This window comes from Natrix helvetica (genome assembly GCF_964273705.1).
Source record: "Natrix helvetica genome assembly, chromosome: 9".
NCBI classification, from domain to species: domain Eukaryota; kingdom Metazoa; phylum Chordata; class Lepidosauria; order Squamata; family Natricidae; genus Natrix; species Natrix helvetica.
Genome location: NC_138560.1, coordinates 9,733,202 through 9,748,648, shown reverse-complemented (window position 1 = coordinate 9,748,648; position 15,447 = coordinate 9,733,202). Strand labels below are relative to the sequence as shown.

The window sequence follows — 15,447 nt, the reverse complement described above, 5'->3', positions numbered from 1 at the left end:
AGAACGGAAAGGAACCCCTTTCGGCAAGCCTCCGCTGGGCTGAGACCCGGAAGCGGAAGCCCCTTGCCGGACGTGACGGTAAAAGGGAGGCGGGATAGGATTGGCCGGGGTGTTTACCGTTGGCGACCGCCACCGCTTAGGTCAGAGGTCTTCAAATTTGGCCACTTTAAGACTTGTGGCTGGCTGGAGAATTCTGGGAGTTGAAGTCCACAAGTCTTAAAGTGGCCAAGTTTGGGGACCCCTGCTTAGGTTCTTACCCGTGATTCAAAATGTCTGGGAAAAAGGGTGAGGGAAGGCACGAAAGATTGGAAGAGGAGCGGCCGCGCCTTTTTCGTATTGCCATTGAATTGGCAGGTGAAAACAAAATGGGGCTGAGGGCATTCACGCTGTCTTTGCTCTTCACAAGTGCGGCCCCGGTGTAATTACTTTTCTCTGCTGTAGGGGTCGCCCGCCTCCCTCCTTTGGGGAGCCAAAAAACGGTTGCAGGAACTGGGCATGTCTAATGAAAAGAAGAACTAAGGGAGACATGATAGCAGTCTTCCAATATTTCAGGGGTTGCCACAAAGAAGAGGGAGTCAAACTATTTTCCAAAGCACCTGAGGGCAGGACGAGAAACAATGGGTGGGAACTAACCAAGGAGAGAAGCAACTTAGAACTGAGGAGAAATTTCCTGACAGTTATTACAATTAATCAGTGGAATAACTTACCTCCAGAAGTTGTGAATGCTCAAACACTGGAAGCTTTTAAGATGATGTTGGATATCCATTTGTCTGAAATGGCATAGGGTTTCCTGTCTAAGCAGAGGGTTGGACAAGAAGACCTTCAAGGTCCCTTCCAACTTTGTTATTCTATTCTAATTTTAAACTGTCCCCATGAAAGGTAGCATGCGGGAATAGAGCAGCTAATAGAATTGGCTGCCTTCGGGCAGAGCCCTCCCTTGTAATTCTACTGAGATGGGGTAGATATACATAATTATACTGGAGTGGAGCCCACATCTTTTAACGGGCTTCAAAAATTGGAATGGTCATTAATTGAGAATACAAGTTTTTGTATTTCTTCGTTCCCGTCAAATGACTGTTTACCTCATATTTGTGGCAGCTCTAACTTGTAAGTAAAATATTTTTTTGCATATAGTTTAAATTATATATACACATTGATATGAACTCTGCTTACTCAACTCCAACAAATTAATTTGAAAACAGTTAACTTCTGATACAAAAATATATTGAATAGATTCACACATGGTATTTTATCAAATTAAATAAGCCTAATTAATTGGGTTTCATACTATTAAGACATAAATTATATTTGACAATGTATGATTGGGTTTAGTTTAGTGTGGTAGGAATCCATGTCACCACTAAGATTTGTAAAGGCTAACGTATCAAGTTATGTTTAAAATTTTAGGCAAGTTGACTTGTTCCCAAGTGATAAGTTCCACTGAATTTAGTGAAGCATTTCTGGTATGTTAAATAGTTGCAGTTCTCTTTTGTTTTATTTAGAGAATAATTATTTTAGTGCCATACAGTACCAATAAATGTTCTCCAGGTTGCAGTCTTATTTTAAAGCAGCAAATAACATTACACAAAATACCTGCAGGAACTTCACGATTAGAATAAAACTTCTGATGTGCTCATAACAAATCTCAAGTTGGTAGTAATTAAAAATGCAGGAGTTCCAAACTAAACTATTTGAGAAAATTTTAGGTCGAGACCATTTCTGGCAAGTGGAATGCAGAATCCAGACATACTCAGAGGTAACCTCACATGATAGTTGTCTGTATTATAAATAAACAATAAAAGCACAGAAATAAAGAGATTGATGTTGGGAACCATTCCATAGCTGCTGTCAAGCACCAGAAAAATCAGCAGTTCCAGGCAGTTTGAATGGTTACAAAGATTTATTGCAACCTCAAGAATTTGAACTAGCAGTTAAAGTAATTTGGCGGTAAATAAGGAAGTCAAGGTGGGCTGGACTTAGATCGCTTATGGGCGCTAAGAGACTGATGATGCATTTGAACCCTCCCTCAGGCTTAGCCTGGCCATCTTCTACAGCTGCTGATTGTACCCTTCTGCTACCCTTCTCCCTCTGCCCATAATTCAGTCACCTATTTAGCCAATTTTCTGCCAGCAGTATGATCCAAAAGGCTTTTATTCTTGACTCTCGGTGAAAGCATGAAAACTCTGTCCTGAACACATTTTATTCTCCCCACCCAGCCACCCCACTGGTATCCATTAAGAAAATAGAACCATAATCCAAAACTTTGGTAACATTTCTAGAGGACAAAGTTTGGAGAATTCATCCTCACTCAAAGTGTCTGTCTTTCCGGGGGACAGAGACCAAAAATTATAGTAAAGTTGGAAGCCTGGAGAGCTTCAAATCTTGGATAATCTTTTCTGACATTGTGTTTCTAATAAAAGTGTTACCAGCTATACATTTCAATCTTTTTCAACTTCCCAGACCAACTAGACTATGGTTATCTTTTATAGTCTTCGATACAATGATGGAGATACTGAAACGTTTTTATCTTTTAAAAAAATGGACAGTATTTATTGACTAATTCTTTCTTCATCATCACTTTTTCATTAGTGATCCATACTCCTTCATTGCACAATATTATAAAAGTCACATGTCTACTAATTCAGAGATTTAATGAAGCAATCGTTACTATTTGTATTTTTGAACATTTTAAGGTTAGTTTATTACAAAGCAAAGGGTAAAAATGAAATATATAGGCAACAGTTGGGTCTCTTAAGGAAGCCAAATATTCCTGATCATATTCAGCATTCTAAATCAAGAACAACCTTCATGCAGGGATGAAATCCAGCAGGTTCTGGCAGGTTCTGAAAGGTCTGGAGACCCAGTAGTGGACATTTTGAGTAGTTCACAGAACCGGTAGCGGAAACTTTTGAGTAGTTCGGAGAATCGGCAGATGCCATCTCTAGCTGGCCCCAGGGTGGGGTGGGAATGGAGATTTTGCAATATCCTTCCCCTGCCATGCCCACCAAGCCACGCCACAGAACGGGTAGGGGAAAAAAATTTGAATTTCACTACTGCCTTCATGGATACAAGAGGCTCCTGTCTCAGACACGTGCCTGTCAAATTGTGAAAGGTTACAGATGTCGAGAAGGAAAATACATTGAAATGGGCATAATATGCCAGAAGTCTTTATTTCATCTAAGCTTATAATGTAGCTTTTATTTTAACATAGATATGATTGCAAAGAAAAGAATGAGAATCCATTTTTGGGGGACTAGAGGCAATGGCTCTCATACTCCAGGCTTGTTTCAGGATAGGTCATCTTGTTTCCTATCTCAGCTTCTAAATCTACATGTGGATTCTTGGCTAACCCATAAGTGTTAAGTAGTCAGTTTGTAAGTTTTGGTTTGTATCTCTCAGCCTTTCTTGATAGGAAGGAATGGCAAAAGAGCAAAAGAAAGAGTATATCCATGAGAACGGAATGTTTGATGGGAAGGAATCCTATAGCCCTGTCCTAGATATTGGCAGTAGGTCCCAAGAAAGATCTGATGTGTGCCAAATGATGCCCAAGAGTTTAGAAGTATCTCAGGATGAAAAAAAAAATACTGATTATCAAATACTGTATATATTGCATCACAACTGCAACAATGTCATATCCACCTTTCAAATAAGAGATTCACAAATTATTTCCCAAATACCCAAAGTCGTCTCCTTTGAGATATGGTGTCTCCTTTCAGAGATCTTGCATTTGTGTTACGTGGCCTCCAGCTCTTACTGTTTTTAGACAAGAGTTGCAACCCTAAATTGCCAAGAAGTCTTGCTAGTCATTAGCTTTTACTTGATACTGATAAGTAAATAGTTGCTCTTCTGTAAGAAAGTCATCATTTCATTCCACTTTACGATTTTCAATCAGAAGGTCTGTCAGTGTAGATGTTCACTCCATTTCCTTAAGTATGAAAAGTAGACCCCCAGAAGCTGGCCATCTTTACTTAACATCTGGGCAGCAAATCAAAGAGACACACAAAGCTCCCGATTATAATCTTTGCTCTTTGTAAGGAAACATATTGTATTTCCTAATTTGTATGCAGTATATGCTTGTCCTTTAACATATGCAAATTATAACCAAATGTATCTTCTTTGGCATTTTTTTGCTGTTCCAGAAATACCTTCCTCCACGTTGCATTCAAAATACTTTTAAGGTTTGGGGGATGTAGGAAAGCAATCGTCTAATTGTACCATCCCCTCCATTCCAGTCTCAGTTGTTTGCCTGGAACATTTTCGACTGTCTTTTATGCTTTTCAAATTTTCAGAAAGATGTTTCCTGAATTTTTTTGTGAGAAAACAATAAATGATAGGATCCAGGACACAGTTGGCACCCAGAAGAACAAGGGTAACCTGGTGGATATCATTTAATATTTTTTGCCTTTGGCAGCTTATGTCCCACTTCTTCAGAACCATCAAAGTCCAGGGTAGATCTACCAAGTGGTGAGGCACAAAACAGAGAATGAAGACAGTCAGAACTGTGGTCACCAACCAAAGGGCCCGTTGCCTGACCCGGGCGCTCCTCCGAGTTTGCACTGATTTTGACATCAATGTCCGGATAATGAAAGCATTGCATACCAAGACAAGCAGGAAAGCAACGAAGAAACAAATACAAATAATCACATGGAAGGCAAGAATAGGAGTTGTGTTACCGGAGGTGTCATAGCGCTCAAAACAGCGAGTCAGGTGCCCCTCAGCGGTTGTGCCATTATCAACTAAAAAATAGATGGAAGGAACACCTATTAGGACCCAGATAGCCAATGTAATATAAATGCCTCTTCTTCGTGTGCTGGATTGAACGGTTGAAATGGGCCTGGTGACAGCTTGGTAACGATTGTATGTTATCACTCCCAGGAATGCCACAGAGCAGTACGTATTGACGAAAAATAAGTAGCCAGCTATATTACACAGGAAACTAGGCATGATCCAATTCCCTTTGTTGTTGTAATAAACAATCCATGTTGGCAATGTAACCAGGAAAAGCAAGTCAGCAGTTGTTAGGTTGACGATGAATATTTTTATTTCGTTTAATTTCTTCTTAGCGTAAAGCCGACTGAAAAGCCACAGCACATAGGTGTTCGCTACAAAGCCCAGAATGAAAATGATGCTGTAGTAGACGGTGAACAGTAGATATCTGAACTCAGAATCCACATGGCATTCCTTAGTTTGCCTGAGAAGTGCAGAGTGGGTTCCATTTTCATCAAGTTTGGTGAGCATTGCGGTAGTCATGGTGTCCTCATCCTGGAAATAAAACGACACAAGGAGATAGTTAATGGAAGAGAAGAAAACGACGGGATTTCTTATAGCTAACTTGGAGCTGGCTATGTCATTAACACAACCTCATTTGTCTCACACACCACTCACTATGGAGCAGCCTTACCCTCTAGGAATCGCCTTTCCATGGATTCTCTAGGAATTGTGAGGGTTTTCAGCTAAACCTGTAACCTGGGCATGTCTTCCTATGTTTAACTACTTTCGCCTATCAGGAGGTTGGACTTCGAGATTGTTCCTTTGGCAATTCACATTTAGCAACTGGGTTGGCCAGTCGGCCTTCAACACTCAGAATACCTCTATGCCGATAGCCTGCATTTATTCACTATTTACATTAATCATCCATTGCATTTTCTCAAGTGTGATCCCATTATTATACACATTCTGAATATTCCACTTTTTACATTAGTTCAAGTAAACACATCATAAAGTTTAAAAATCAGACTAACTTTTGCTTTTTTTAGCTTACTAAGTAAAATAATTACAGTTAAATGTCTAAAGTTTTTGGAGGTCTTCCTAAGACACTATTTGCTTGGTTCGTATCATCTGTATATCTGCAGTTTTTGTTCAGGGTAGGACTGGATGGAATAAGAAAGGAACAGAGCTGGTTCATTACCTTCTCCTTGCAATGTTTTATAAAGCTCGTAACGATTGTTATAGTACAAGGCCATCTGTGCTCAAAAGTTTCTCACTTTCCCCCCCACTCAGTTCTTCATATATGATTACGGCAGTGTTTCTCAAATTTGGCAACTCTAAGGCATGTGGACTTCAACTCCCAGAATTCCCCAGCCAGCTGAGCTGGCTGGGGAATTCTGGGAGTTGAAGTCCACATGCCTTAGAGTTGCCAAATTTGAGAAACACTGGATTACGGCAACTTGATCTGTTGTTTGTCTGACCTTTTTGTCTGGGAACCTGTGGCAAATTAAGGTATTCATCATTCAGCAGACTTATGTATTAGTGTTCTTCTAACTTCTTTTCACTTGACTCTGTAGTTACCACTGCATTAGTTACTTGCAAGTTCTGGCAAGGGGTGGAAATGAGTGAAGGGGAAGGAAGTGGAACTATATAATAAAAGAGGAAGGGATTTACTGAAAAAACTAACCTGAGGTGAAGCAAAGGTTAAAGTTTAGCACAGCTTAATGCTTTTCAATCATGGTGTCTTTGGCAAAAGCAAGCTTCAGCCTTTAGTAATAAGAGAAATGCTCTTAGAAACCTTTAAGAATAGAGGTGAGTGATGTGCGGGAGATGGTCAAGACTGGATTTTAGAGTCCCTTTCATTGAGGGCTGGCTAGGACGGGTGTCAACCAGAAGCTTCATCTTGAATGTGTAGCTCTTCTTTTTTTTTAACCTACACAAACCAATTGTATAACAACTAAGAAAAGCTGTTGTATACTTTTACCCAAATTAGGTAAATATTTGTGACAGTTAATTTCTTTTTTGAAACTTCACACACACATTCCTAATGGGTATTGGTATCCTGATTTTATAGCTTGTGCTTATTATCTAAGCTTAGCTCAATTCTTATAACACATAGATGAAACGGTGATCTCGATGGCATGGCTATAGTTTTACCCTTGAATGTTACCTTCTGCTGGTCAGTGACTGAATTAAAGAGCCCACTGCCAAGAAGATGACTCATATCCATTTGAAAAGACCCCACAAGTTATATGGCTGGGAGCCAGACTTAGATTGATTTGAAAATCTGTGTCCCATTCTATGTTGCATAAAATATTTCTGGCATTTTTGCAGTCTGAATGACCAAATCTTTTCAAGAAGAGTCTTGGGCATAAAGTTTGCCAATAGCATTTTCTTAGGTTGAGTTCAAGTGACCTCTGATTACCATTGGGTCCAAACCCAGCAGACAGAAAGCTAACATTAACTAAAGATTTAAAAGATGGTACCAAGACTTAGGGACCATACACACCAAACCCACCTCTAGCAAGAGTCTAATACATTTTGGAACTGCAAGAATAGCTCTCTTAAATTTAAATTGGACAACTTCAAGGATATCAAGCTTTCTAAATTAAATACTTGGACACCTAAAGAGATAGGAAATGGCTTTGGCTGAGAAGACCTTGAAAGCTACAGGGATAAAATGATCTCCCTTCAAATAGAAAAACCTCCAGATAGCCGAGCTTTATTATGCAACATTTGACAATGAGGATTAGAACAGCATCCATAGGTGTTATAATTTAGATAGATACATAGATAGCATTTAGATAGCTTTCCTTTTGTTTGCCAATTGAATTTTAAACCATCAAAATGCAAAGACTTCAACTTTTCTTCTAAGTAGAAAGAACTCTAAACTAAGTACTATATATTTTCTTCTCTTGAAAATTTAGCAATAGGGTGATCTTTTTTGAACTTCCCTGGGGGCAATATTTCAATTCTAAAGTTCTGCTGCCTTCCTCTTACTCACTTCCTCCTTCTAGGCAAATAAGCGCATTAGGAAGAGTTATTTAACTTTTACCAAATTAGTGTCTTTTTAACTTCCTTATAATACAGCTTCAAGTGATATTTTCTAAATATTTTTACTGTGTGTTTCTGGGTACATGTGCAATTATTTTATATGGAAGGAAGTGAAACTGGTGTAGGCCTTCTTGAGAATTTCTACATAAACCACAAAATGAATTGAGCAACATGAACCAAGGTTGAACATAACAACAGATTTGTTTGTGCTTCCTTTCTCAAGTTTTTGATTGATTCCTGCTTTAAAAATATTCTAAAACTATTAGGCATCTTGATTATGTCTAAGGGCAATCACTCTCCCATGCTTGAGAATTGTGGTTAGTTGCGAAGTCGCGTCCAATCCATTGTGACTCCATGGATAACGTTCCTCCAGGCCTTCTTGTCCTCTACCATCCCCGGAGTCGATTTAAGCTCACTCCTACTGCTTCAGTGACTTCATCCAGCCACCTCATTTTTTGCTGTCCCCTTTTTCTTTTGCCCTCAATCGTTCCCAGCATTAGGCTCTTCTCCAGTGAGTCCTTCCTTCTCATTACGTGGCCAAAGTTCTTGAGTTTCATCTTCAGGATCTGGCCTTTTAAAAAGCAGTCAGGATTGATCTCCTCTAGGACTGACCGATTTGACCACCTTGCAGTCCAAGGGCCTCACAGGAGTCTTCTCTGGCAACATAGTTCAAAGGCCTCAATTCTTTGGCGCTCAGCCTTTCTTATGGTCCAAATTTCACAGCCATGCATTCCAACTGGGAAAACCATCACCTTGACTATATGCACTTTTGTTGGCAAGATGATGTCTCTGCTTTTTAGTATGCTGTCTAGATTTGCCGTAGCTTTCATCCCTAGGAGCAAGCATCTTTTTATTTCTTGGCTGCAATCCCCATCTGCAGTGATCTTGGAGCCCAGGAAAATGAAATCTGTCACTACCTCCATTTCTTCCCCTTCTATTTGCCGGGAATTGAGAAGGCCGGATGCCATCTTAGTTTTCTTAATGTTGAGTTTCAAGCCAGTTTTTGCACTTGAGAATAAGCCTGACTTAATAACGCATATTCAGAACCACTGTTAAAGATTGGTTAAAGATTACGTGGATGGGCATTTGCCAAGGTGTGGGAAAAGGCGCTACTTGATTCTTGACTTTATAATTGGTGAGAACTAACAGAAAGAAAGGAACTCTGTTTCTTTAATGACTTGGTCTGCATCTCCGGAGTAATCCTGTTTTCAGTGATAGTAAGTCAGTTGGCAGTGTTGAAATGAAACTCAACTGCTAGTCATATTACAGGCGGCGTGCTGGCTGACTTATCCTTTACTACATGCAGCAAAAGGCCCCAGGTATTGTGCTGATCTGTCATTTCCCAATGAGAGAAGTTTCTGTTGGCAGCAGAAATTTGGCACTTTTCCCAAATCATCATGAACAAACAAAAAATAAATCCAGAAAAAAGTTCCATGGGAGCATTTAAATAGCTTCTTAGAGCTCCAGAGGGAGAGAAATTGATCAAAACATAGAAAGGTGTTTGATATCAAAACAAATATTTTTGTTTCCTTTTTGGCTTTTGGATTGTGTCTTTGCAATGGCATGTAGATGTTGTTTATCTTTATGTGCCTATTAATGACTGATTTGTCTCTAAATGTCAGGCTTCCAGGAAATCCTTTAGTATTTCTGGACTTGGCTTGGTCTAGGATGCTCACAGTTTCCCAATTGAAGCTATGGTTAAGTCTGTCTGTACTTTGTGAAATTAAGGAGTCTGCATCATGTTTTCTGACCCTTAGTTGGTGTTCCTGGATGCACATTGCTAGTCTTCTGCCCCTCTGTCCTACATAGTTGCTGTTATAATCTTTACACCTTATCTTGTAAACGCGTTCTATTTTTTTCTTCTTCTATTGGTGGAATATCTATTATTATGCAACTACAGCAGAAAAAAGTAATGCACAGAATTTGCAACAACTAAGGGACAACACTAATGACCTTCGTTGCGCATGATTTAGCACAATTCTTTTAACTGTAAAACTGTAGTTCCGCATTCTGGATAATTTAATTGATATTAAGATTCTCTATTTTTAGTATAATTCCACTGTCAATTTGCCAATAATGTAAAAAAAAAAATCAGTTACACCCTTTCCTGATCTGGTAGACTTTTCAACTTCCTGGTACTGGAAACAAGTTATTTTGAATGCTAACAGGATGCAACATGGTAACACTTTTTTGTTTGCCAAATTGAAAGAAAGACAGTGCTTGAAGACATGGCAACAAAAAGTTGTGTAACTCAGATTAACTTTACAATAAACTGGATCATTGCACAAACCTATAATACAATATAGGAAGCCTAATCCATTTTTGTCGTTGTGGTTTGTTTTTGATGCAAAGTGGACTTAAGGTACGGGAACTTGAGGTTTCCACATAGAATCTGGATGATTTGCTACAACCATCTACTTCTGTCCTTAGAGACCAGTCATATATTGAAACTGAAAAACCCAAAGTCCAAAGCCCATAGTCACAAACTGGTTGACATCTTTGAACGTATATCTGCAGAAGCATTTCCCATTTAAGGTGACAGTGTCCTGGTAGGATCTTATGGGTACTGATTAACCTTTTGTTCAATACTATTTATTTATTAATATTATATATTATTTATTTATTTTACTTGCGAGTCCCTTGGACTGCAAGGTGATCAAACCAGTCAGTTCTAGAGGAGATCAATCCTGACTGGGCTTTAGAAGGCCAGATCCTGAAGAGGAAACTCAAATACTTTGGCCATCTAATGAGAAGGAAGGACTCCCTATAGAAGAGCCTGATGCTGGGAAAGATTGAGGGCAAAAGAAGAAGGGGATGACAGAGAATGAGGTGGCTGGATGGAGTCACCGAAGCAGTCGACGTGAGACTCCAGAGGATGGTCGAGGACGGGAAGGCCTGGAGGAGCATTGTCCATGGGGTTGCGATGGATCTGACACGACTTCGCAACTAACAACAGCAAAATATTATTTCATATTTCTGCCTGCCCAAGCTCTAATCTTGCCAAACAGTTATGGCATGTGTCTGAAAAGCCCCATTGAAAATTAACTACAATATCATGATTATCAGAGACATTGTGGATAGAGACAGTGGTGGACAACTCATAGCTGATCTGCCTGTTTATGATATTTTTTTTCTGGGGAAAGACAGCACCAATGCCAGAGGAGCCAATCAAAAGGAATTTTATCAGAACCACTGACATAGGTACATATCTAAATAGGAATCATTTGACATCTGCTGTGGCTCATAGACCCTTACAATCACTGCCAGCTCCTGGAGACTTCTGGCAATTTGTTTGTGAATTAGCATCATTTGAAGCTGGAAGAAACAACAGCTGCCTTCTTCTCATTCTCTTCTATGGTTATTCTGATTGTGCGGAAAGAGTATAATCTAAACAACGAAGCAGCAGGCAGGGAAGGATGGATGGATCTCCTGAGTGTAGATCAGGGGTGTCCAAACTTGGGAACTTTAAGACTTGTGGACTTCAACTCCCAGAATTCCCCAGCCAGCCATGCTGGCTGGGGAATTCTGGGAATTGAAGTCCACAAGTCTTAAAGTTCTCAAGTTTGGACACCCCTGGTGTAGATCGACCAACAATCTCCAAAATTTGCAACTGAGCATCTACTATTTCATAATCAGAATAATTATTTCTATTAAAATATTCATTATTGAGCCCGACCCCACGATGGATATTTCTGTACAAACAATCCATTGGCAATAAGTATATTTCTATAAAGTTCTTCTGAGTTTTTTGGATTCAAAAAGCCTAGATAACAAAAGTTGGACGCTGTCCTAGCATACTTAAATAATTTCATCTGTAAAGGCCCCCATCACTTACCACAGCAAGGATGGACATTCTTGGTTGAGTCCAAGGTTTGGCCACAATGTAGTAATGGGCGATGTCCCTCAATAGAAGGCCAACCTGTGGGAATGATGTCTCTTACATGCTGCAACTTGAATCATTTTCACCACAGGCTGAATTCCATGAACTCAACTGAAAGCGACACAGGAAACCTACATAGTCGTTGGGAATGAAGAAACCGTGTGTGTGTGTCATCCTCATTGCCAAACAGATGAAACATTGAGCAAGTCTGAGAGGAAGATAACTTGCTGCAAAAAGCTGTGAGATAGTTCATACTATATACTTTATCCCCAACTGGAATGAGACGGGCGATCAAATATATTTAAACTGAACGCGTGTGAAACTGAATTTGAATTCTGAATCATCGAAAGTTCAATCGGATCACAGTAGACTTGTTCACCCTGGGCATTTTGGCAGTTGTAAATTGCATCATGAGAGCAACTTCGGTGTGGTGGTTAAAATATCAGGCCAGAACTGGGAGACCATGAGTTCTAGTCCTGCCTGAAGCACAAAGGCAGCTGGGTGACCTTTGGCCAGTCACTTTCTCTCAGCCCTAGAAAGGAGGCAGTGGCAAACCTTCTTTGAAAAACCTTACCAGGAAAACTTCAGGGACTTTCCCAGGCAGTCTCTCAGAATCGTTCACAATTGAACAGAAAGGGAAAAAAATAAACCACACGCTTGTTTATCTAAAGATTATTTGCACAGAAAACTATGGTGTCTGCTACATGATGTATAAAATAACAAAATGCGTGTAATGCAGTTGCCTGGATTCAGCTTGATAGAAAACCAGGAATGGCCCTATCCTTAGGCAAAAAGAAGGAAGTCACCTCAGATGGCATTTTACTTAGAGGAAAGGGCTGTGCTCTCTATGCTATCTTAATGACTTCTGGCACGTTCTATCACTAATGTTACACACATCACATGGTCCTTCCATTGAACTTTTTGCACATATGAATGGGACCATTGATTTGCCACAGCGGGAAACAGAGGTGTGACCCAGCCCTGTTTCAAGGCAGCTTCATCAGGTCCTTTCCATCTTTATATATAAAAGCGAAATACCACTCATGCATCATCACGAAAACTCCAGAACCGTAAAGCCTACAAACTTGAAATTTGGCATGTATGTTCCTCTTGGCTTCTAGATGCTCACTAAGAAAGAATTTTTTGAAATGACCATCAGATCATTAGTATTTCTTATATTACTGTTAACATGCTCTGATGTTAAGGAGTTAGACCAGGGGTGTCCAAACTTGGGAACTTTAAGACTTGTGGACTTCAACTCCCAGAATTCCCCAGCCAGCATGGCTGGCTGGGGAATTCTGGGAGTTGAAGTCCACAAGTCTTAAAGTTCCCAAGTTTGGACACCCCTGAGTTAGACATTCTACTCCCACTTCCCACATGAAAAGAACTCTGTTCCAACTGCCACTTGGGTGTGGGCATGGCCAGGGTGTGACTCATCTGACCTGCGGGCTGGGAGTTTAGATATTCTACTCCCCGTCCCCACCTGAAAAAACACTCAGATGCTAAGGAGTTAGACTGAGGGAGAGAAGGGGATAAGATAGGAGAGGCCTCTGGGGGGCAAGCTTGAGGGAGAGAAGGGGAGAGGAAAGGCCGATCGTAACTACTCATTTATTTTCAAGCTGTTAAATGTTGATTTATCAAGCCCGATCACATAGTTTTGTAGCGGAGCACGGGTATTCAGCTAGTTATGAAATAAAAACTGAATTAGATTTTTTTTCCTTTAAAAAATATTAACAGGTTATGGTTCCATTTCTCCCCTCCATTATACATGAACAACTGGTCCCTCCTTTTAGGGTGCACAGGTAAAGATCCCAGGACTAAAAGCAGCCATTTAAAAATTTGCCTCCCTTGCTTAGAAGAAAGTTAGGTTCTCTGCCTTGTTGAAGAATTCCCCAACTCCCTGACAACCATGAATGAGACATCAAATATGCAACTTAAAAAAAGGACAAGGCAGATAGGCGGGTCTTTTGTGTGTGTGTGTTAGCAACCTCTGATGATTTTGCTACACAGAATACTTTTCGCGTTTCTGCTGTCACAAAGCATCAAACATAAGTGTGCAAACGTTGATAGTAGATTATGAACACCTCAGTTATGATTCCATTACCCACATCAGAAAAGCGTAGAATCTATACAAGAAGACAGCAAGCCAAGGGCCTCCTTGAAACAACAGGATTTCAATCTAGATCCAAGCCATTTATCACCTTCTCCGATGCAATCTATCCTGAAGTCTCAGCTCATTAGGATGCCACATTTCACAGATCCCACTAAGGAAAGGCTTGGAATCCATAGCCAATTTGGTCTTGGCCCATATTATGAGATCAATTGCTACTGAGGTCAGCTGCTTCATTGCTATATTTTATTTCTCCATGCTTTTTAATTATATATTTTTATTTTAAATTTTAAATAAAATTAATCTAATTTTATTTAACTAGATCCCCCCCAAAAAAGTTTATGTCTATAATACTTTAAATGTATCATAGATGTTTTATTATATAGCTGTAATGATTTGATTTTTCTCCCATGCATTGGGTCAGGAATGTAATTTCATTTATTCTGTTAGCAATAGGAATGCTTGTTATCAATGAATGAATGCGGGAATGCGAACTCCAATTGTGCAGGAGGTGGGTGGCTTGTAATACTCCCAATCAAAGAAAAGCTTGCTGTCCAGGGGTTTATGCTACAGAGATCTATAGGACGGGGTTGAACGTGGTCCCCTCCTATGAGATGGGTAAATGGCCAGCTGCGTCCCTTGTCAGAGGTTGGTTGGGGAATAGATAAGGCTTCCCTTAGCTGTTTCTCTCAAACATCTCAGCTCTACCTTCCAAAGGCACCCCCTGATGAGATTCGGCTCTGCCAAAATGCGTGATTCTGAGTGTGGACTATGCAGAGAGCTACCATCTCCTCTAACTTTCAGATAACAAAGTATATTGGATTGGCCTTGATGACTTGTCAGAGGTGGGAAATCCAAGCATGAAGCTTGTCATTTCATTACACCCCCTCCCTGCTTCTTCACTCATATTATTTAAAATATGCCAATGTAACAAGCAGTGAGCAAGTGCAAACAAGTCCATGCAGAGATCCTGATTGTTCCGAAATAAATTTAAAAGGGACTTACCTCCATTCGTGGCTTATACATTAATCCCACTAGCAGAGTATGGGGAATGAGGAGCTTTTCTTCTCATGTTTTTATCCTGGAAGTCCAGATTATCTCAGTGTGGCTTCTTCTGAAGTGTCCACTGTGGTTATTTTTACTCTTCTGGAGAAAAAAGTTTCGGGAGAACAAGATTATCATACTGTAGTACGTCTGCGGAAGGAGGAGTCTATTATAATATCACATGCAACAGAAGTGCTGGGAAATCCCAAAGGGCCTATGTGTGTGCGTGTGCAATATATACACTCTGCAACTGTTTGAACTTATTTCTCAACAGCAATAGCAGGAAACAGATGCCATGAGTGAGCAGGGCAAGGTGTGGTCGTCTTTCAGGTGAATGAGTCAGATTCATAAAACAGTTTCACCAAATTTCTGCTTCGTGGCTTATCCAGGCAACAGCCTGATCTCCCAGCTAAGTGCATGTAAGAGAATTACAGAGGAAAATACCTGGTTGCAGAAAATGCTTCTGTGAAATTTGCACTGTATTCTCTTGGCTTTTATTCATGTGGGCATGGATATGTTTGCCTTAAAAAGTAAAGGTAAAGGTTCCCCTCGCATATGCGTGCTAGTCGTTCCCGACTCTAGGGGGGGGTGTTCATCTCCGTTTCAAAGCTGAAGAGCCAGCGCTGTCCGAAGACGTCTCCATGGTCATGTG

General features: G+C 40.2%; 1 protein-coding gene across 2 annotated transcripts; it reads right to left on the bottom strand.

Moving 5' to 3' along the window:
* Nucleotides 1-1,995: 1,995 nt before the first annotated feature.
* PTAFR (platelet activating factor receptor) lies at nucleotides 1,996-15,179 on the bottom strand. Of its 2 annotated transcripts, XM_081961890.1 has the most exons (3): nucleotides 14,757-15,179; nucleotides 11,597-11,772; nucleotides 1,997-5,262 (listed from the first exon to the last, which is right to left on the bottom strand). In XM_081961890.1, exons 2-3 carry the CDS (start codon nucleotides 11,612-11,614, stop codon nucleotides 4,174-4,176), a joined length of 1,107 nt encoding a protein of 368 aa, XP_081818016.1. In that variant the 5' UTR covers nucleotides 11,615-11,772; nucleotides 14,757-15,179; the 3' UTR covers nucleotides 1,997-4,173. The 2 variants fall into 2 exon arrangements, with proteins under 2 accessions (XP_081818015.1, XP_081818016.1); XM_081961889.1 differs by lacking the exon at nucleotides 11,597-11,772 and having other exon boundaries at nucleotides 1,996-5,262.
* Between the last annotated feature and the right edge of the window lie 268 nt (nucleotides 15,180-15,447).

Excerpts from the sequence above, each read along its gene's own strand:
- PTAFR (XM_081961889.1), bottom strand. The coding sequence starts at position 14,777 with ATGTATAAGCCACGAATGGAG. Across the intron at positions 5,263-14,756 it reads TGTATAAGCCACGAATGGAG|GATGAGGACACCATGACTAC; the intron begins GTAAGTCCCTTT and ends TTTTATTTCCAG.